At 37.4% G+C, this 21,959-nt stretch overlaps 1 protein-coding gene across 4 annotated transcripts in view; it reads right to left on the bottom strand.

Moving 5' to 3' along the window:
* Nucleotides 1–21,959, bottom strand: part of CC2D2B (coiled-coil and C2 domain containing 2B) — a 96,834-nt gene that overhangs the window by 42,148 nt on the left and 32,727 nt on the right. For all 4 annotated transcript variants that reach the window (XM_058697294.1, XM_058697291.1, XM_058697292.1 and 1 more), the window contains 6 exons: nt 21,814–21,932; nt 19,379–19,556; nt 16,385–16,535; nt 15,408–15,555; nt 8,402–8,540; nt 7,043–7,246 (listed from right to left, as the gene is read on the bottom strand). In XM_058697294.1, the coding sequence (XP_058553277.1) occupies nt 7,043–7,246; nt 8,402–8,540; nt 15,408–15,555; nt 16,385–16,535; nt 19,379–19,556; nt 21,814–21,932 (939 nt within the window). The remainder of the gene's footprint in view (nt 1–7,042; nt 7,247–8,401; nt 8,541–15,407; nt 15,556–16,384; nt 16,536–19,378; nt 19,557–21,813; nt 21,933–21,959) is intronic.

Raw genomic sequence — 21,959 nt, 5'->3', positions numbered from 1 at the left:
CAGATGTTTAAAGCAGAGATAATACCTATCCTTCTCAAGCTATTCCAAAAAATAGAAAGGGAAGGAAAACTTCCAGACTCATTCTATGAAGCCAGTATTACTTTGATTCCTAAACCAGACAGAGACCCATTAAAAAAAGAGAACTACAGACCAATATCCCTGATGAATATGGATGCAAAAATTCTCAATAAGATACTAGCAAATCAATATAGCATATAAATAGATATAGCATATAAAAAGAATTATTCACCATGATCAAGTGGGATTCATTCCTGGGATGCAGGGCTGGTTCAACATTCGCAAATCAATCAATGTGATACATCACATTAATAAAAGAAAAGATAAGAACCATATGATCCTGTCAATCGATGCGGAAAAGGCATTTGACAAAATTCAGCAACCTTTCTTAATAAAAACACTCGAGAAAGTCGGGATAGAAGGAACATACTTAAACATCATAAAAGCCATTTATGAAAAGCCCACACCTAACATCACCCTCAATGGGGAAAAACTGAGAGCTTTCCCCCTGAGATCAGGAACACAACAGGGATGTCCACTCTCACTGCTGTTGTTTAACATAGTGTTGGAAGTTCTAGCATCAGCAATCAGACAACAAAAGGAAATCAAAGGCATCAAAATTGGCAAAGATGAAGTCAAGCTTTCACTTTTTGCAGATGACATGATATTATACGTGGAAAATCTGATAGACTCCACCAAAAGTCTGCTAGAACTGATACATGAATTTAGCAAAGTTGCAGGATATAAAATCAATGTACAGAAATCAGTTGCATTCTTATACACTAATAACGAAGCAAAAGAAAGACAAATAAAGAAACTGATCCCATTCACAATTGCACCAAGAAGCATAAAATACCTAGGGATAAATCTAACCAAAGATGTAAAAGATCTGTATGCTGAAAACTATAGAAAGCTTATGAAGGAAATTGAAGAAGATATAAAGAAATGGAAAAACATTCCGTGCTCATGGATTGGAAGAATAAATATTGTCAGAATGTCAATACTACCCAAAGCTATCTACACATTCAATGCAATCCCAATCAAAATTGCACCAGCATTCTTCTCAAAACTAGGACAAGCAATCCTAAAATTCATATGGAACCACAAAAGGCCCCGAATAGCCAAAGTAATTTTGAAGAAGAAGACCAAAGCAGGAGGCATCACAATCCCAGACTTTAGCCTCTACTACAAAGCTGTAATCATCAACACAGCATGGTATTGGCACAAAAACAGACACATAGACCAATGGAATAGAATAGAAACCCCAGAACTAGACCCACAAACGTATGGCCAACTCATCTTTGACAAAGCAGGAAAGAACATCCAATGGAAAAAAGACAGTCTCTTTAACAAATGGTGCTGGGAGAACTGGACAGCAACATGCAGAAGATTGAAACTAGACCACTTTCTCACACCATTCACAAAAATAAACTCAAAATGGATAAAGGACCTGAATGTGAGACAGGAAACCATCAAAACCCTAGAGGAGAAAGCAGGAAAAGACCTCTCTGACCTCAGTCGTAGCAATTTCTTACTTGACACATCCCCAAAGGCAAGGGAATTAAAAGCAAAAATGAACTACTGGGACTTTATGAAGATAAAAAGCTTCTGCACAGCAAAGGAAACAAGCAACAAAACTAAAAGGCAATCAACGGAATGGGAAAAGATATTTGCCATTGACGTATCGGACAAAGGGCTAGTATCTAAAATCTGTAAAGAGCTCACCAAACTCCACACCCAAAAAACAAATAACCCAGTGAAGAAATGGGTAGAAAACATGAATAGACACTTCCCTAAAGAAGACATCCAGATGGCCAACAGGCACATGAAAAGATGCTCAATATCACTCCTCATCAGGGAAACACAAATCAAAACCACACTCATGTATCACCTCACGCCAGTCAGAGTGGCCAAAATGAACAAATCAGGAGACTACAGATGCTGGAGAGGATGTGGAGAAATGGGAGCCCTCTTGCACTGTTGGTGGGAATGCAAACTGGTGCAGCCACTCTGGAAAACAGTGTGGAGGTTCCTCAGAAAATTAAAAATAGACCTACCCTATGACCCAGCAATAGCACTGCTAGGAATTTACCCAAGGGATACAGGAGTACTGATGCATAGGGGCACTTGTACCCCAATGTTTATAGCAGCACTCTCAACAATAGCCAAATTATGGAAAGAACCTAAATGTCCATCAACTGATGAATGGATAAAGAAATTGTGGTTTATATACACAACGGAGTACTACGTGGCAATGAGAAAGAATGAAATATGGCCCTTTGTAGCAATGTGGATAGAACTGGACAGTGTGATGCTAAGTGAAATAAGCCATACAGAGAAAGACAGATACCATATGTTTTCACTCTTATGTGGATCCTGAGAAACTTAACAGAAACCCATGGGGGAGGGGAAGGAAAAAAAAAAAAAAAGAGGTTAGAGTGGGAGAGAGAGCCAAAGCATAAGAGACTCTTAAAAACTGAGAACAAGCTGAGGGTTGATGGGGGGTGGGAGGGAGGGGAGGGTGGGTGATAGGTATTGAGGAGGGCACTTTTTGGGATGGGCACTGTGTGTTGTATGGAAACCAATTTGACAATAAATTTCATATATTGAAAAAAAAAGTTAATGGTAACTTTAATTTTACATCCAACAGTTGGTATAAGATTGTCAGGCTGTGTCATCTATATAATTTAGAATAAATCTGCATCTGTTATATCTGCATTTGTGGGATACATCCTTAATGCACATGGAAATTGTTTTATATTATGGATATCACCAAACACTACCCAAAAATAATGAAGTAGATACTTTATAACTTTCAGCTATATTACAATGAACATTCTTTTATCTGAAAGTAACTTATTTGTTCTTCCAATTTTCTGCAAGAAATCTTGAATTTAATTCTGTTGGTCGGTAACTTTTACTTAAAAATATATAAATATTTCGTATCACTTCATTCTTTAAAGTATTAACTTATAGGAGTTACTTAAATATTATAATATCTAGATATTAATTTTTGTTATATGTGTTATATATGTTCTTAATCTATAGGGTTTTAATCTTAATATCAAATTTATTAAGCTTTTCCTTTTTAATTTATACTTTTTGTGTTTTAAGAAATACTTTCTTACCCCAAGATTAAGATATTCAGTTAAGTTTTGCTTTTCACATTTTCCTTTTTATGAAGTTTGTTATTTTAATTCCAGTATAGGTAACATAATTCACGTGTAATCTTCATTACACATGGTATGTATTCCTTTTGTGAGATTTGAATTTGACTTTACTTCTTTCTACAGAGATGACCAGAACCACTTAACAGATAGTCCATTTTTTTCCAACTGATTTGTGACGATACCTCTGCCAAACATAGAAGTTTCCACACATGCATGATAAGTCTGTTTGGAGGCCCTCTGCTCTATTTCACTGGTTTGGGATTGTATTACTACATTTTCACGTTAATTTGGGGAGGACCAGCATCCTACAATGTGGGCATCTTACAACTTCCTATCAGTGAACACTTACTCAGATTTTTTTTTACATCATTCAAAATGTTTTATAATTGTCTCCATTAAGTTTTTGAACATCTTTTTTGTTAAATATACTCCTGAGTATCTTAGAGTTTTTATTGTCATTGAAGGGGTATCTTCATTAAGTTCCATTTTTAGTAGGTTTTTACTGATGTATAGAATGTTATTTATTTTTGTCTTTATTTTCTCCTCAGATTTTTCAAACCTACAGAAAATTACCAAGAATGTTAAAATCCATATACCCATTTTCTTGATTAAGTAATTAGAGTTGATCCTTGAACAACATGGGTTTGGACTGTGCAGGCACACTTAGATACAGATTTTTTTTTGCAGTATGGTACTGAAAATATATATTATTTTCATTACGATTTTCTTAATAACATTTTCTTTTCTCTCTAGCTTACTTTATGGTAAGAATACAGCATATAATAATGTAACATACAAAATATGTGTTAATCAATGCTTTATGTTATTGGTAACACATCTAGTCCACAACAGGCTATTAGTTCAGTCTGAGGGGAGTCAAAAGTTATACACAAACTTTCAACTGCTCAGGGTTCGACGCTCCTAACCCCCAAGTTGTTACAGGATCAACTGTGTATTTTGCCACATCTGCTTAATCTCTTTTATTATTTTTATTATTTTGGCTAAAATATCTCAGAGTAAATTATAGATACCATGATACCTCATTCCTAAATAAATACTTCAGCATGAATCTTCAAAAAACTAAGGACTAACAACCACGATGCCATAATCTCAGACAACAAAATTAACAATTTCCCGGTATTATTTAATACTCATCCCATAGTCAAATTTCACCAATTGCCATTTTTCCCCCTCAAAATCTAGATCTAATTACGGATCATGTTGCCTGTGGTTGTCCCTTTAGTCTCTTTTAATCTAAAATACTCTGCCTTTTAAAGGAGATTAAAACAGTTGTACCTGCCAGCCAGTTGTCCCACATTGCAAATTTGATTGTTTCAGTGGTGCCACTTAGCTTGTTTCTCTAGTCCTCCTATTTCTTGTAAACAAATTCATCTAAAGTCCTAACTGGAATCAGATTACACACATTTGCAAGGATATTTCATTATACTGTTGTGTATTTTATACTGTATCATGTAAGGGCCAGTAATATCTGGCTGTCCTTTATATCAGTTTTCTATTGCTGCTGTAACAAATTATCACAGATTAAGTGACTTCCAACAACACAAACTTATCCTCTCACAGTTTTGTAGGTTCGAGGTTCTAGTTCTCTGCCCCAGGTCTCACAAGGTGTAGGCCAGCCAGGTTCTTATTGGGAAGCTCCAGAAGGATCTGTTTCCGAGCTCACTGACACTGTTGGCAGAATCCAGGACCCTGCAGCTATGGGACTGAGGTCTGATTCCCTTGCTGCTGTCAGCTGGGGCCCCCTCTTAGCTTCCAGGGACCCGTCTCCAGTTTTTACAGGTAGGTGGGTCTCTAAATCTCAGAGCCAGCAACCACATGTTGAATCCTTCTCTTGACAAATCTCTGATTTCTCTTGCTGCTGTTTTTCCTCCCAGCTGGAAAAATTTCTCTGCTTTTAAAGGCTCATATAATTAGATTAGGTCCACCCAGGTAATCCAGGATAATCTTCCTGTTTTAAACAACGTAACAGAACATATTCACAGGTTCTGGGAATTAGGGAGTGGCCATCCTTAGGGAGTCATTATCCTGTCTACCACAATTAAGAAGATTAAGTTGGATCACTGAGTCGAGATGGTGACAACTAGATTTCTTCATTGTAGAGGCACAATGTTCTTTTTGCTGTAACAAAATTGCTATTCATTTTAAAATATGGATATTATATTCAACAAAATTTATTATTTTTGATAGTTTGTTGTAGATTCTCTTATGTTTTCCATGTAGACAAATGTATTTTCTGCAAACAAAGGCAGTTTGTCTTTTCTAATTCTAATTTCCTTCTTTCCTTTCTTCTTTTTGTCTTAATGTGTTGGCTCTTACTGGTAGAGATAATAGTGGCCATCCTTATGTTGTTCAGATTAATGGGAAAATTGATGTCTATCCACTGAGTATAATATTTGTCTAGGAGCCTATGAGGAAACGGATTTCTGGTCATGATCCTTACACCAACTCAGTTTCAGAACCACACAGATAGTAGGGTCACTGAATCATACTCACGGGACCGATTATAAGGAACAGGTTTTTTCCAGAATGCTAGAAAGCTGGAGACAGAGAATTTGTTCAGGGACACTTAGGTACTGGCTCTATTTCTTTTCTTGAAGGATAATATGGCCTTGACTTGGGTTCAAGAGCAAGAAGAGTCCAAAGTTTGTAAACATTCCCTTAAATGGAAGTGCACTTACCATATAAGTATTAATTCTCCTGGAGTAGTTATGTAAATTTTGCCTATTGTGTACAGGGGATTTTTGTTTGATTGATTTTTTTGTTTGATTCATTTCGTTTTGTTAACTCTGGCAAAACCTTACTCTGTGTGGACATGTCACAAGAAGCTTAATCCCCATTAGGGTTCCAAAGCCCGGGAAAAACCAGCATCAAAATTTGTTGCAGGTGTCCTGTCCTATGTTCTGCTCTGTTTATGTATGTTTCTGCATCCCTGGCTGATTACATCTGAAACTCAATCCAATCATCCAGTGGGTGTGTAGGTGGTGCCTTCTCGTCTCCCAACCTCTCCCTATAACTTGAGTTTTAAATGTAATGAGTCTTGTATATGTTTGTTTGCATATACTCTAAATTAGGGTATAAAAGCTAAAGGATGGCTAAGTGGCAGCAACAAAAACAAACATACAGAATTCTTTACATTATTTTTTTTTTAATTTTTTTTAACGTTTATTTATTTTTGAGACAGAGAGAGACAGAGCATGAATGGGGGAGGGTCAGAGAGAGGGAGACACAGAATCCGAAACAGGCTCCAGGCTCTGAGCTGTCAGCACAGAGCCCGACGCGGGGCTCGAACTCACGGACTGCGAGATCATGACCTGAGCCAAAGTCAGCCGCTTAACCGACTGAGCCACCCAGGCGCCCCTACATTATTTTTTTTTAATGTGTAATTATTTTTGAGAGAGAGAGAGAGAGAGACAGAGTGCAAGTAACACAGAATCTGAAGCAGGCTTCAGGCTCTGAGCTGTCAGCACAGACCCAGTCGCGGGGCTTGAACTCACGAACTGTGAGATCTTGACCTGAGCCAAAGTCGTATGCTTAATCAACTGAGCCAGCCAGGCACCCCTACATTATTTTTTAAAACAAGTTTTACTATATTTAATATTAAGTAGTGTACTGCAATTTCCTTTCAGCCCAGAACAAAAACAAATATCAAAGAATTTATTCATTTTTTTTCATTGATTGATAATAACCAAAGTGAAATTAAAAAACCTATTTTAACCTACTTTTAAAGTAAACGTATTTTACTAGTTAAAAAAAAGAAAAAATAAGATAGATTTAAAGCAGCAAAAATATTAATCTATCACACAATAAGTCATATTCAAATAGAAACCATGTACCTGGAAGACTAAATCTGGAATCTCTTTATCATAGAGAGGCATTTGCTGCAGAAGGAAAACATCTAATTGACCTGCATTTCTAAGTTGCAATAGCTGGAAACGTTTACTCTTTTCCATTTCCTCTTCAGAGACAAAGTTAAATTCATCTTGCATCTGTTCAAGACGAAAATACTTTGGAATGTCCTGTCCTTTATGTTTCATGTACTATAAAACATAAATAATGTAAAGTCTTTACTGAAAATATTAATTTTTTTGAATTCAAGAATTATTTCAAAACACTGTTTCTCCCTCCCCCCGCCCAACTGTGAGATGTGAGAGTTGCCATATATGTAGGAAATGGAGCAGTGAATCTATACAAGAGATAGAATCTGGGGGAAAGAAAAGAAAGAAAGAAAAGGAAAAACAGAATCCAGCATATATGGCTTCCCAACCTTTTCCTGGTCGTGACTTAAGCGAGAAATGAAAATATTTGTATTGCGCACTGGGTTAAAAGAGGAGACTATTTATATCTGGTTGCCATAACTGTTGAGAAAGGATCAAAATTTCTGTACACCTGTAACCAACTGAGCATGTTAGTTGGGGAGCTCCGATCTAGGGAAGCTTAACTGCAACGATCTGTGCATTGTTTTAGCCTATAAATGCACATGTGAGTACATGGTTCATGTAAAGAAGAGAGCTAGCTGCCAAAGATTTATTCGCTGTAGTTCTACAAGGAAAAATAAAACACAGAATGAATAACTACAGTAAAAGGCAGAATGATATCAGAGCCATAGAAGTTATAAAAAGAAAAAAAAGTTAACAGGAGCGAAAAGAAAGAAGGGCCCGTATCTAACTGAGGTTATCAAGGAAACCTTCACCAGACTTGCATGGTAGGTGAGACAGTCACCATGGGTGCCTTTCTGGGCAGAGGGAATGACATGCATAAAGGTGTGAAGAATGCATGTTTGAGGCACACAGAGCAGTTCAGATGCTATAAGAAAGAGAAGTGAACAGATAAGGGAGCCTTTGAGGGAAAGAATGTGTCTATAAATCATCTTTATACCTCTGGCATCTATAATACCACTGGTCCTCAGTAGTTACATAAGAGATGTTAGCTTGAAGGTTAGCCTGTAGGGTGTACTGCAGGCTGCTAAGGAAGGGCAGAGTACCAACCATCAGGTCTCCACTAGCAGTTATTTCAGTTGCTAAATTTCTAATTGCCTTTACAGTACTGTAAACTGGTTGAAAGTTCTATGTCCCCAGAATTATCTTTACACGCCTTGTGGTGCCTAGAAAAATATACAGCAAACTTTGAAGTATGAGGAAGGAGAGCTTACAAAATAGAATATATTTGTAGTATTGATATTTGCTATAACTTACCATGACAAATTCCATTAAATCAGAATATTCTGGGTTATTGGGATCAATTTTTACTTCGTTTGCCCATTCAAAAAGCTTCTGTGCATTAATGAGCCATGGAATTCCAGGAACGCCTCTTGCGTCTACATTCCTTAACACACTAACATAGAGAAAAGTATTTGGTGACTTTGCATACTATATGCAGGTTGTGTCTCTGTTATGCTGGGTAAAACCTACCCATTCCAGGTAGTTAAAAATGAAAGCCATCCTTCCCCTGCATTTAAGGATAAAACAGAAGATTTGGGTGTGATATCTCTCCTGGTTCTTCGCACATTCTAACTTGTATCGTAGCTTGTTGATAAATGTGTCTACCACCTTCCTTAAGAGACAATAAGCTTCTTAACAGTAACGGCTATAAATATCCATCTTTGCCATCTCCACCCTGTGTAGTAGCTAAAACATAGTAGATGCCCAAGTGAATAGTGCTTACTGAATGTACTTTGTAAACCCTGAGGAAAGTAACTTGTTAAATATTTTCTTTCTATAGGACGCACAATATTGAAATTTAATCAAGATGTTAGCTTTAGCAAAATTAATAAAGTCCACAATATAAAAAGAATCTTTAGGCTCTATCTTTACAATTGAAACATAATATCGAGTAATACTGGGACATATTCTGCCAGAAGACTATCTTTGCTCATATGAGGCCATCTGGAGAAGTTGGAGAGCTATAGGAATCTAGACTCGTAGTTCATTCTTGGTGGCCTCAGCTATAGGCTAAGTGCAAAAGAAATTCAACCCCAAACAGCAAGGATTTCTTTGGAGCCATCAATTATCCATTATTTCATCTCTCTCTTCATAGATAATTTGCCTCATCATGTGTAATTAGAGGGATTTGTACCAGAAAATCTCTAAGATCCTTTCCATAAAGTAACTCAAGAAATGCTCCAGTCCATAAACTGGGAGTCCAGAAATACAGTTCTAACTCAGATTAAATAATGTCTTAATCCAAACATGGACACTATCTTATATTGTCTACTTTCCATCAGCTTCTATTCATATTTCTCTGATGAATCTTTAGAAGCTATTGCTAACTAAGCCAATGCCTGGTTTGATAGGATGTAAACACAATTACAAATAGGTGAAGTATGAGTATTCTTCCTTTCTTTAATTCCTATTTCTGTCCTTGTATTTGAACTGTTTTGATATCTTTGTCACAGGAGATCTCTAGGGCCTAATACCCCTGACGTTATCATGTAAGAAACTTTTCTTCTCACAGGAAATTTTCCTTCTCCTAGGAAGAGCCCTAGCCTAGGTCACAAAGCCCGAGGCAAAGCTTACATGTTATAGATTAAGGAGAGAAATTTACCCATGATTTCTGCCTCATGGACAGTAATAAAGACCTGAGAACATCTCCTACCTTTGCTACAGTGATTCTTCCCGTTACCTCATAGGTGTTCAGCTGTGGGCTATAGCAAAATCCCTGTCACCTGTATTTCCTTCTCCACAACCAAATGCCAAGCAAGTAACACAATTCAGTGGCATTAAGTATATTCACAGTGTTGTACAACCACCATCACTATCTCGTTCCAGAATTTTTATCATTCCAAACAGAAACTCTGTTAAACAGCAACTCAACAACTCCCCATTCCTCCCTCCCTTCAACTGCTGGCTTTTGTCTCTATGAATTAAGCCAAAAAAAAAAAAAAAATTAAAAAAAAAGGTAAAGTTATTAAGGGAGAAAAGACAGACTGTCTACAAAACACCAACACGGCAGACTTTTAAACAGGAATAATAAATCCCAGAAAATTACGCAATTCTAGCTTCAAAATGTCAATGGAAAATAAAATAAAAATCAACCTCAGATTTTACACCCAAAGTATTATTCAAGAATGGGGACAAAGGGGGAACCTGGGTGGCTCAGTTGGTTAAGTGTTAGACTCTTGATTTTGGCTTGGGTCATGATCTCACGGTCGTGAGACTCAGCCCTGCACTGGGCTTTGCACTGAGCAGGGAGCCTGCTTAAGATTCTCCCTCTGCCCTCTCCCCTGCTCTCTCTCTCTCTCAAAGAAGTAGGAGGACTAAATAAATATATACAATAACTAAACAAATTTGCTAGCCACAGAAAGTGAGTGGAAGAATCATTAAAGGAGCAAATGTTCAGTAAGAAAAGTAAATGTAGAATGAAAGTGTGAAAGATAAACAGGTGCAAATACAAAAGTCAATCATGTCAGAAAAGTAAATTAACTAATGAGCATAAGAAAAACTGTTTCATATTTTAAAAATGTGTTAAACCAAAACTCTAGACAACAATCACTGAGATTAGAGAGATGTGCTCAGTGTGGTATTAAAACATGCCAAGATTTTCTTTTCATTCACTGCTTCATCTCCAGCTCATTGATGAATGAATGAATGAATAATGAATGAGTAAATCAGAGAATAAATGAAGCCTTTATTTTGGATCTCCTTTGGTTCCACGCTCTGACTCTCACAAGTCAGCCTTGCTTTTTGGAGCACCCATCCTAGGTTTCTGGAACGCCTTCTCAGCACCAGCCCTTGAGCACCCACAACTGTAGAGGAAAGTTCTGGAACCAATCACGGTGATCACAGAGGCCCCAGCTATAAGGTTTTGCTTCAAGTTAACTACTTTAGAGAGCACTCTGGACTTTGAAACCTTCTCTTGCAATTCACTTCCTGTTGAAATCTGTCATCTGTCCTGATCTTTCACAGAACTGCTTTCAATCTTTTGTAAACTTGAGTTCCCAAGTAAAGGAACTGCCACCTGCAGCATCGCAGATGCCATCAGAGAAAAAGCTTCAAGAAGCGAAATGATATGGACAGGCCAGTGAATATGGCCAGAAGGTCACTGGTAGCATTCAGGAATAAATTTGTTAAGTTAGAGAGGGAATGTGTGAATAAAAAGTGGAGGCAAAGTACAAAGATGAGTAGACCACACAAATGAGGACTTGGACAGGAAAAATGGTCAAGACAGGTCTTCAGAGTTTAATCACATGCCTGGGTTTTTCTTTGTTTTAAAACAAAGAAGGCTTCTTGGATACCAAAGACTAACAGCTTAGGGAAATGGAATAAAGACAATGTAAGAAAAAGGGATATAAATACATCATCAGGATCCTAAAGGAGACAAAGTTCCAAATTACCTGTATAAAAGCTTCAGAGTAAGGAGAACAAACATTGACTCCAAGAAAAAAAGCAAGGAATAGTATGATGAGGCAAAGATTGGAAATAGCTGCAGTGGGGACTATGCTAGGGAAAAACTAAGAAATAAAAACAAATAATGGTTCAGAGTATTAAAAGGTTACTCACTATCTCCAAATGAATTACCTTTATTAATTTTCCATTTTTCTCTAAAATGCCCTTACTCAGGTCTCTAAGGAGATGACCTTATGTACTCAGCAAAACAAGGACATCATTAAAATTTTGTTTCTGTCTACATAGTTATTTCTGTCTCCTCTGATTTGAAGAGATATTTCCTCTCCTCTGAAGCCATAGCTATTCACTTGCATTCTGGTTCAACATCTTTCTGTGAAGGATCGCATACTCTTTCTAGTACATTCTGGCTCTTTCTCTATGGATTTCATCACTTGTTCTAGGAAGATAAAGATTGCCCCAACTTTCAAGAAACCTATACTTTGATTCTATTGTCTCTCTTATTTTCAGCCTCTTCTTAAAACTTCTTGACCTCAGTTTCCTCAATATCAATTGCTGAGTGCTACTGACACTTTGTTTTTTTTCTCTAAAACTATTGCCAAGGAAAGCATTTTTGAAGTCTTACTGTCACTCTGGCCATATGTCACTGGTTTTATACACAGTGATCTCATTGTTATTTTTAAAATAGTCTCTAATTTCAGTCTTGATTTCCTGTTTAACCCAAGTCATTTATAGCAATGTTTTAAATTTTAAAAATTATTTTATTTTAAAAATAGACTCTTTAGGGGCGCCTGGGTGGCGCAGTCGGTTAAGTGTCCGACTTCAGCCAGGTCACGATCTCGCGGTCTGTGAGTTCGAGCCCCGCGTCAGGCTCTGGGCTGATGGCTCGGAGCCTGGAGCCTGTTTCCGATTCTGTGTCTCCCTCTCTCTCTGCCCCTCCCCCGTTCATGCTCTGTCTCTCTCTGTCCCAAAAATAAATAAAAAACGTTGAAAAAAAAAATTAAAAAAAAAAATAGACTCTTTAGAGTTTTAGGTTCAGAGCAAGACTGATCAGAAAGTGCACAGTTTCCATGTATCTCCCACCCCCGCTCCCACCCCCCAAAAAAATGCTACCTCCTCTACTATCAACATCCTTTAACAATGTATAATTTAGTACATGCATCACAATAAAAGACTTGCATTTGTTACAATCAATGGTTGACACATCATTATCACTCCAAATCCACAGTTTACATTACGGTTTATTTTTGGTGTTATACATTCCATTCCATAGGTTTTGACAAACATGTAATGACAGGTATCTACAATGATAATATCATATAGATAGTAGTTTCACTGCCCTAAAAATCCTGTGTGTCCTGCCTATTCATCCCTGCCTCCTCCTAATGCCTGGCAACCACTGATATTTTTTTGTCTCCACAGTTCTGACTTTTCCATAATGTCATATAGTTGGATATATAACTACGTCCTTTAAAAATATGTGTTTGGAGGTGCCTGGGTGGTTCAGCTGGTTGAGCGACCAACTCTTGATTTCAGCTCAGGTCATGATCTATAGTTCGTGAATCTGAGCCCTGCGTCAGGCTCTGCACTGACAGCACAGAGCCTGCTTGGGATTCTCTCTTTCTCCCTGTCTCTCTGCCTCTCTCCTGCTTGTGTGTGCTCTCTCTCTCTAAAATAAATACATAAACCTAAAAAAACACATAAAAATTCCATACTATTAAAAAATAATAACAAATATGTGTTTTGATGGGGAGGGGAAAGACCATCTTTTTGTTATCATCATTCATTAATTTTTAAATGATGGAAACCACTTGCCCCTTACATTTACTATTTTATTTAAATGTAGCAAACATATAAACCAGTATTATCATTTTTACAGAATTTTACTGTACTTAATTCTAGCAATCCTTTTTGTGGTATAATCTAGAAATTAATCCCAATTTCTCTAAGAAGTCCTAGGACATAGGGGCGTCTGGCTGGCTCAGTTGGTTAAGCGTCCAGCTCTTGATTTCAGCTCAGGTCATGATCTTATAGTTCGAGGGATCAAGCCCCATGTTAGGCTCTGTGTTGACAGCATGGGGCCTGCTTGGGATTCTCTCTCTCCCTCTCTCTCTCTGCCCCTACCCTGCACTCTCGTGCTCACTCTTTCTGTCTCTCTCACTCTCTCTCAAAATAAATAAACTTAAAAAAAAATAAATAAAGAAGTCCTGGGACGTGAATAAGATTTCTAGGATTTTTCTTCTAGCAAACTGATAATGCATAAATGATTCTTTCATAATCGAAAATGTTTGGGAGATATAAAGGCTTCACAAATAAAATCCTTGGGAGTACTTGGCCCCTGCCTGCAAGAGCTATGGAACCGTTTCTGTCATCATCCATGTAGCTATTAACCTAAGCATTAAAGAGATACAGTCACTTACATGTAAATCCAAATAAAAATAAATAGTCCAAATAAACTGACCTGCTCTTACCACTGCTAGAGTTTTTTTTCCCTTTTACAGATATAGATTCTGTGTGATGCTTTGCTGAAGATCAGTATTATTTCATAAAAGTTTATTACCTGCATGCAGAAGAATGAAACTAGACCACTTTATTACACCATTCACAAAAATAAACTCAAAATGGATGAAGGACCTGAATGTGAGACAGGAAACCATCAAAACCCTAGAGGAGAAAGCAGGAAAAAACCTCTCTGACCTCAGCCACAGCAATTTCTTACTTGACACATCCCCAAAGGCAAGGGAATTAAAAGCAAGAATGAACTATTGGGACCTCATCAAGATAAAAAGCTTCTTCACTGCAAAGGAAACAATTAACAAAACTAAAAGGCAACCGATGGAATAGGAAAAGATATTTGCAAATGACATATCGGATAAAGGGCTAGCATCCAAAATCTATAAAGAACTCACCAAACTCCACACCCGAAAAACAAATAATCCAGTGAATAAATGGGCAGAAGACGTGAATAGACACTTTTCTAAAGAAGACATCCAGATGGCCAACAGGCACAGGAAAAGATGCTCAACATCACTCCTCATCAGGGAAATACAAATCAAAACCACACTGAGATACCACCTCACACTGGTCAGAGTGGCTAAAATGAACGAATCAGGAGACTATAGATGCTGGAGAGGATGTGGAGAAACAGGAACCCTCTTGCACTGCTGGTGGGAATGCAAACTGGTGCAGCCGCTCTGGAAAACAGTGTGGAGGTTCCTCAAAAAATTAAAAACAGATCTACCCTATGACCCAGAAATAGCACTGCTAGGAATTTACCCAAGGGATACAGGAGTGCTAATGCATAGGGGCACTTGTACCCCAGTGTTTATAGCAGCACTTTCAACAATGGCCAAATTATGGAAAGAGCCTCAATGTCCATCAACTGACGAATGGATAGAGAAGATGTGGTTTATTTATACAATGGAATACTACTCGGCAATGAGAAAGAATGAAATCTGGCCATTTGTAGCAACGTGGATGGAAATGGAGAGTGTTATGCTAAGTGAAGTAAGTCAGGCAGAGAAAGACAGATACCATATGTTTTCACTCCTATGTGGATCCTGAGAAACTTAACAGAAAACCAGGGGGGAGGGGAGGGGGAGAAAAAAAGTTACAGAGAGGGAAGGAGGCAAACCATAGAGACTCTTAAATACTGAGAGCAAACTGAGGGTTGATGGGGGGTGGGGGAGAGGGGAAAGCGGGTGATGGGCATTGAGGAGGGCACCTGTTGGGAGGAGCACTGGGTGTTGTATGGAAACCAATTTGACAATAAATTACATATTAAAAAAATAATAATTAAAAAATAAATAAAATAAAATAAAATAAAATAAAATAAAATAAAATAAAATAAGTTTATTACCTGCAGTAAGCAGATCTTAAGGACTGCGACTTGGGTGTCAGAGGAATACCATTTTTGTCTAAAGCCCATGATAGACAGTAGCTAAGTTTTCCTGATGTCAAAAGACAAAGTTCTTCAGTTGCATTTCCCTCAAGAATAAAAGGCACATCTGTATATAAAAAGCATTAAAAACATGCAATTTAAATAAAGCACAGAGTTTAACACATTGTAGATGTTTTCCCCTGACTTTTACCTGTGGAACCCAAGGCTGTTCTGTGGTGACCCCAGGCTCTAATTTTAGAGCTCTCCCTCATTTCCCATCTAAGGTACCTCAAGGCAGACGACTTCAAACAGACTACAAAAGAGAGAGGAAAACCTAGGCATGAACGTCTCTACTGCCTTCTCCTTACAACCAGAACTTTTCTTAACCATTCTTTCTGGAAGTGGCTTCCAGAAGGAAAGGACACTGGCAGCAGGTCAAGCGCCAAACCAGCTACTACTCTGTCCTTTTTCCCTACCTTCCCGAGTCTTCTCCCTCTACCCATTTTCTTTCTCAGTCTCCAGGGGGCTTAACAATACATCCCTTCTCTCCTTTTCTCTCTTTCTCTCCCTCCTTCTCTCTCCCTTCCCTATTCAGTTCAAAGACAAATCAACACGTCCTGGAGCTTCTTTAGGCTTCACTGAAGGAGAGGTAGAAGCACAGCAGTCTCTCCACTCAGGATCAGACTCCTGTTCCACAGAGCACCGTGCTCCTATTTCAGATAATTTAGGAAAAGCACAGGTGCTGATTCCATATTTTAGATTTCCCAAAGATCTGATGATTCAAGACAAAGTGTAAAAAATCTTGGTTTAACACCTGAAAGGAGAGTTTAATACACTTCAAACCTGATACCATAAACATAGCATTCTTTACTCACATAAATGATCCAGGGTCTCGTGGGATACGGAGTTCAAAAAGAGAATAGAGGTGGGGGAGGGGACGTTTTAAATACACTTACTGCTTCCTACTTCTCCATATGCAGGTGTGACCAGCTCATCAGAGCTAAACTCTACATATTCCAAAACAGTTTTGCTTTTCACCTCTGTGCTGTTAGGTAAAGGTAAATACAGTTTTGCCAGTAAGCTTGTCCTTTGACTTACTTCATAAACCTAAATATAAAAGAAACAGTTGATAGCTCACTGGAAGTACCAAATAAATAAGTAAATAAATAAAAAAAAAGCTAAAAGCTAACATAAGAATCTTCACTAACACATTTTTATTCTTTTTTAAAAATACTAGAATATAAAATAGGTATAGCATTTCATCCACATGATTATAAGAAAAGGAAATAATCATATGTCCTTAAAAATACAATGCCTTTTAGTGGTTTCAAAGAAAATGAATTGAATAAAAGGATTATATAGTTCTGAGCATATGGGTACATATAACACAATACCTGAATAACTTGCTTTTGGATAGCACTTTTAAAGTTCTTTATCTCATTTAAACCTGATAAAAATTATAGGAAATAGGCATTATTCTTCCAATTTTATAAATGAAGAAACTGAGTCTCTATATGAAACTAATTAGTTTTTATTATAAATGATAGAAACCCAGGTTGAATTGCTCAACAAAAGGGGAGATCCATTGGTTCATGGAGTCCAAGGACAAGTTAAATAAGCTTTAAGAGGTACGGGAGGGAGAAAGAGTCCCAGAAGAAGGAGTAGGGAGGTGCTGAGTAGACAGTTCCATACTAAACCCGGGACTTCTGATTCTGCGTGCTGTTCTATACTACAATCCCATCACTGCCATAACTACAAACCTAATGGGTTTTTTAGAAAAAATCTTATTTTGACTTATACTGTGTTGTCAGTGTTTGGGGAAACAGTGATAGGTGCTCAAAGAAGAAGGAAATCAAGGAGGGAGAAAATGCTTCCTGAAAGATAAGAACGTGTCAATCAAAAGGATGGGTGGTTAACCAGAAAAGTAGAGAAAAAGGAGAGTCAAAGAGGCAAATGTTTTTTCCGGTCATCTTAGCATTGTCCTTGTAAGAGTGAATATAAGTCAGCACACTAGTTCCTTGACAAAGGCATCCCTAATGTAGAAAAGTTTATAGGGGTGTAGTTAATGGACTTATAGGATTCAGGTCTATGAGAGAAATTTCTTATTGCAACTCAGTAAATTGGCTACCTGAAGAGAGGTGATGCACTGATAACTATATTCAAATGTAAAATTGGCATTTTGATTTTACACATCAGTCTTGTGTTTTGTTTAGGGGATATAGACGTATTCTCACGGCACTGTCAAATTCAGGTTCTGAGACTGCAGGGCTGGAGACCAGATCCTGGGTAGTAACTGTAAAGGTAGAGAGTTCCACCTCTGTGAAGTCTCCTGGTAAAGCCTTGTCCCCTGATGGCAGCTCTCAAGACCACTGCGTGGCTGGGATGGAGTGTCAAGAATGAAAATGGGCCTTGTGAGTAGAAGAACTAGAATGTTCAGAAGCTCAGAGGTAGGAAATGGCAAGGATGTATGGGGAAAAAACCAAGCAGTTCAGTTTGACTAAGGTGAGAAAGGAATAAAGAGGAACGGCAAGGAGTTCCTAAATTCAAAATGTAGGTTAGCATCTGTTAGGCTATCTAAATAAATAGATTTATTTTGCAATTTTTGCAGTAGCTCATGGTGCACTTTATTCCTAGCTAGATTCCCTTCCTTCCCTGCCTCTGAGTTTGTTAAGATCATGTTCTAAGTGGTAGTACAATGATGAAGGACTCAAAATACACATTTGTCTACTTGGGTGGGGGCAAGTTTTAAACTTCAAGTGGTTAGATTATTGTATCACAATTTATTTTAAGTACAACAGGAAAGTATAGTCAGTATATATCTTAGCATATTTTTAAAATAGGAATTTCAACAGAGGTACATTTTAAGATGATAGAAACTTGTAAAGTTTATTTTTTTTTTATTTTTTTTTTTAAAAAAAATTTTTTTTCAACGTTTTTTATTTATTTTTGGGACAGAGAGAGACAGAGCATGAACGGGGGAGGGGCAGAGAGAGAGGGAGACACAGAATCGGAAACAGGCTCCAGGCTCCGAGCCATCAGCCCAGAGCCTGACGCGGGGCTCGAACTCACAGACAGCGAGATCGTGACCTGGCTGAAGTCGGACGCTTAACCGACTGCGCCACCCAGGCGCCCCGAAACTTGTAAAGTTTAGATAAACAAAATGAAGGTAGCCTCTGAGCAGAGATAGAAAAAATTATTTTAGGTATTGTAAACATACCTCTGATTTAGATTTATAATTATAATTCTTTCCTCACTCCTCAAACCTCAGCCCATGCTCATATACACAAATCTTTATTCCCTCCTAACTTTCCTTTCAAGTCTAGTTGCAAGTTTAACCCCCATAATAGCCAAGACTTCCTATCTAGACTCCTTTACTGTCTTTAATTTTTCTCCATTGTCCTTTTTTCTTCTTCCTTTAGTGCAGGGGTTCTGATGATGGGGCCTATGGACAGCAATTAGGAGTCTGTTATATGTATGTTCTTTCATCAGCTTCTTAAAGGGATCCAAAACATAAACAAACAGACAAATAAATAACATACATACATACATACTTACAAATTCAGCAAAAGACTGAAATCACCAAGTCAGGGTTGGGACTATTTGGAGAAATCAAACAGCACTTACAAAAGCTATGTTACTCATTTTAGTTTAAATAATTGCCTTACACCTTGCTAGCAAGTGAATAGTAATGTTGCACATCCAGGGTTGGTAGGAATTTCAGCAGGAGAGAATGGAAATATTTAGAACAACCAAAAATCAAATAATTTATACTTGTAGTATAAAAGACTATTGCTGAATTACAAATACATTATTTATAAATGACTTGCCTACCCATACAGATCGATCATCTCTAAACAGAAATTACTTGTCACATATAACAGTAGCTACCAAGAAATATAAAAGTATATATGACATAAAATAAGATACAGAAGTAAATGACAATGGCATACCTCCAAGCAAATTGTTTCTGGCCAACATATTATCTGAATATTGAAAATTTGCTGAAACATGACTTTAAAATCAAACTGTAGGGGAGATACGGAAGTGCAAGAAACCTGTTTATCGTTGGATAATATTTTAATAAAATATTTAAGCTTCTGAATTTTGGCTCTCCTCTTTTGTTCATGCCTAAAAATTAAATAAATATTTAAAGGATCCTTGAAAAGCAAGACAGGTACAAAATATTGTTCTTTTCAAAATGTACCTAAGCATGTTAAAGTATGACCTTTTTGGAAACCATTTAATGCTATCTTTGAGCCAAATAATGCTTGCCTATGTGTGGATAATAGCCTCTCCTACTCAAATATTTTTTTTAAAGATATTTACTTAAAAATAAAGAAAGAAGTAAAGTCAAGGTACTGTATATCACTCTGCTATTTATTTTACTAAACTGTAACTTAGTCTCCTAAGAGGAGAAAACTGAGGGACTTAGGAATGGGGGGGGGGAGCTTGAATTAAAAACTCAAAAATATTTTCTAACTTCTAGAAGAAAGACACACTTTTAAAAGAAATACACCATGTTTTCAATAACCTCAGTGAGGTGGCTCTAAGTCAACAGAGTTGCTGTGTCCTCTTAAAGGTCTTTATAAACCCCTTTAGGCTTTAGGCTGCACACTCTTTTTTCTCTAGGACGTTCTTTCTCTAACTCCAAAGACCAGAGAGGCAAGCCAGGTTCCCTGGGGCTTCTATGAAACACTTGCTGGGAAGTCAAACTGATCCCTTAAGTGATATGAAACTCCTAAAGAGAGTCTTCCGGCCACTCATTCATTTGTTCATTCAACCAACATTTATTGAATTATCTTCTCAGCTGCAAGGCAACTGACCTAATGATGTTTAGGGCTTCTCTTTTTCAGAAGGGAGAAGACTGGTTGGAAGATAAGCTCTGGGATGAAACATAACATGCCCTTCTGTTCTCCACTGTAATTGTCCTAGGGGCCCAGCATCTCCCAGCCTCCATATCTGCCCATGTTCTCTGTAACCTTTTCAGAGGTTCAGGAGACAAAAGATTACTTATTTTTCTTATCTCCCTGTTGGCCTCTTCTAAGCATCTTACCAATTACTTTTTACTTTTTACAAATTACTTTTTAATGTTGCCCTCTGAAAGTAGTTTTAACAAAGAGCTCATGAACTGATTATGAAAATCCATTAATTCAGGATTATATTTATCTTTGGGAAATCTTGCCTTTTTTGTCACCTATAAACTCTTTATAATTCTTCTTTAATCCTTGTATTCCTTTCATCTCTATCCCTGACACCGGTATATTCTTCTTTTCTAGAGAATCAATCCTTATTCAACTGGACATTTTAAGGGAATAATGACAGCAGCGCCCCATAATAGCATTGGCTTTGAAAAGACAGAACATGTCCCATTTCCTTTTGCCTTGATTTCCACTAAGTTTTAGCCTAGGTTTTCCAGCATATATATCTTCTTCCTTCTCTTCCCACTCTTTACTTCTAACTTCTATTTTGTGGCTCTAATTCTCTCATCCTCATTTAGATGGTCCTTTCGTTTGCCTGTCTTACATAATAATTATCTCAGACCCTCTTTGGAAGTAGGTGCAGAACAAATAAAGCATTGCTTCACTGCTGCACTTTGCTAGTCAGAAAGAGGGTAGTGGTAATTGTGTCTTTGTGTCTGCTACTCTTTATGTTCATTTCAAATGTAATCATCCATTCATTTCATAAGTATAAATATTTATCGGGCATTTACTACCCTCCAACGCTGTATTAAATAATGCACATTCATACAATACTCAAAGATGAATTGGTACAAAGTGTCCCATGGGGCAGAGATGTTGAAAAGTTGGACCTAGTTCAATGTCCCAAGATGCCATATCCATCTCCTTTAAAGGAGATGAGGTCCATGGGCTCAGAGATGGGAGAAATGGGAATCTGTATGAGATCTGTTTTTGCATGAATGTCCTAGGAATAGGGAGAAAACACAGCTCAAGGAAAAAAACCACAACTGGAAAGGAAAGAAGTTTGTATAAAGCAGAAAATTTTCCTCCAGATACAGAATACTTATGGAAGCAAGAGGTGGGCAACCACATACTCTTATTTTCTACAGTGGCTATCTATACCTGAACAAAAATTAGTACCATAGCAAAACAAAAAACAATCACCAAACCAAACTGGTTTATGTCCTACCTGAGTCATGAATTAGGTGACCCTGGGCAACTTACCCTTCATAAGCATAAATTCCCCCAAATCTACGATGGGGATAATACCACAGAGATATGGTTGCAGTTAAATGTGCAAATGTATTTAAAACCTTAGTAAAGTGCCTGGCATCTGGTATTCACTCTAATACTATTAGTCTAATACTATTATTAAAACAATACAACAGACAATATATAATGAAGAAATAATCCTTTAAAATGCTTACAGTGAACACTTGGATAAGTTTGTTAATTCTGTAGTGAAAGAAAGTTGTGGCATCAAGGTAATTGGTCTTATTCTTTCAATATCTGTTTCTTCAAGTTCTGAAGCTAAGTATGAGAGGCTCTAGAAACCAAAACATAAATATATAAT

The sequence above is a fragment of the Neofelis nebulosa genome, chromosome 13 (genome assembly GCF_028018385.1).
Source record: "Neofelis nebulosa isolate mNeoNeb1 chromosome 13, mNeoNeb1.pri, whole genome shotgun sequence".
Lineage (NCBI taxonomy): Eukaryota > Metazoa > Chordata > Mammalia > Carnivora > Felidae > Neofelis > Neofelis nebulosa.
Note: the sequence above shows the minus strand (reverse complement) of the source record. Positions and strands in the feature narration are given on the sequence as shown.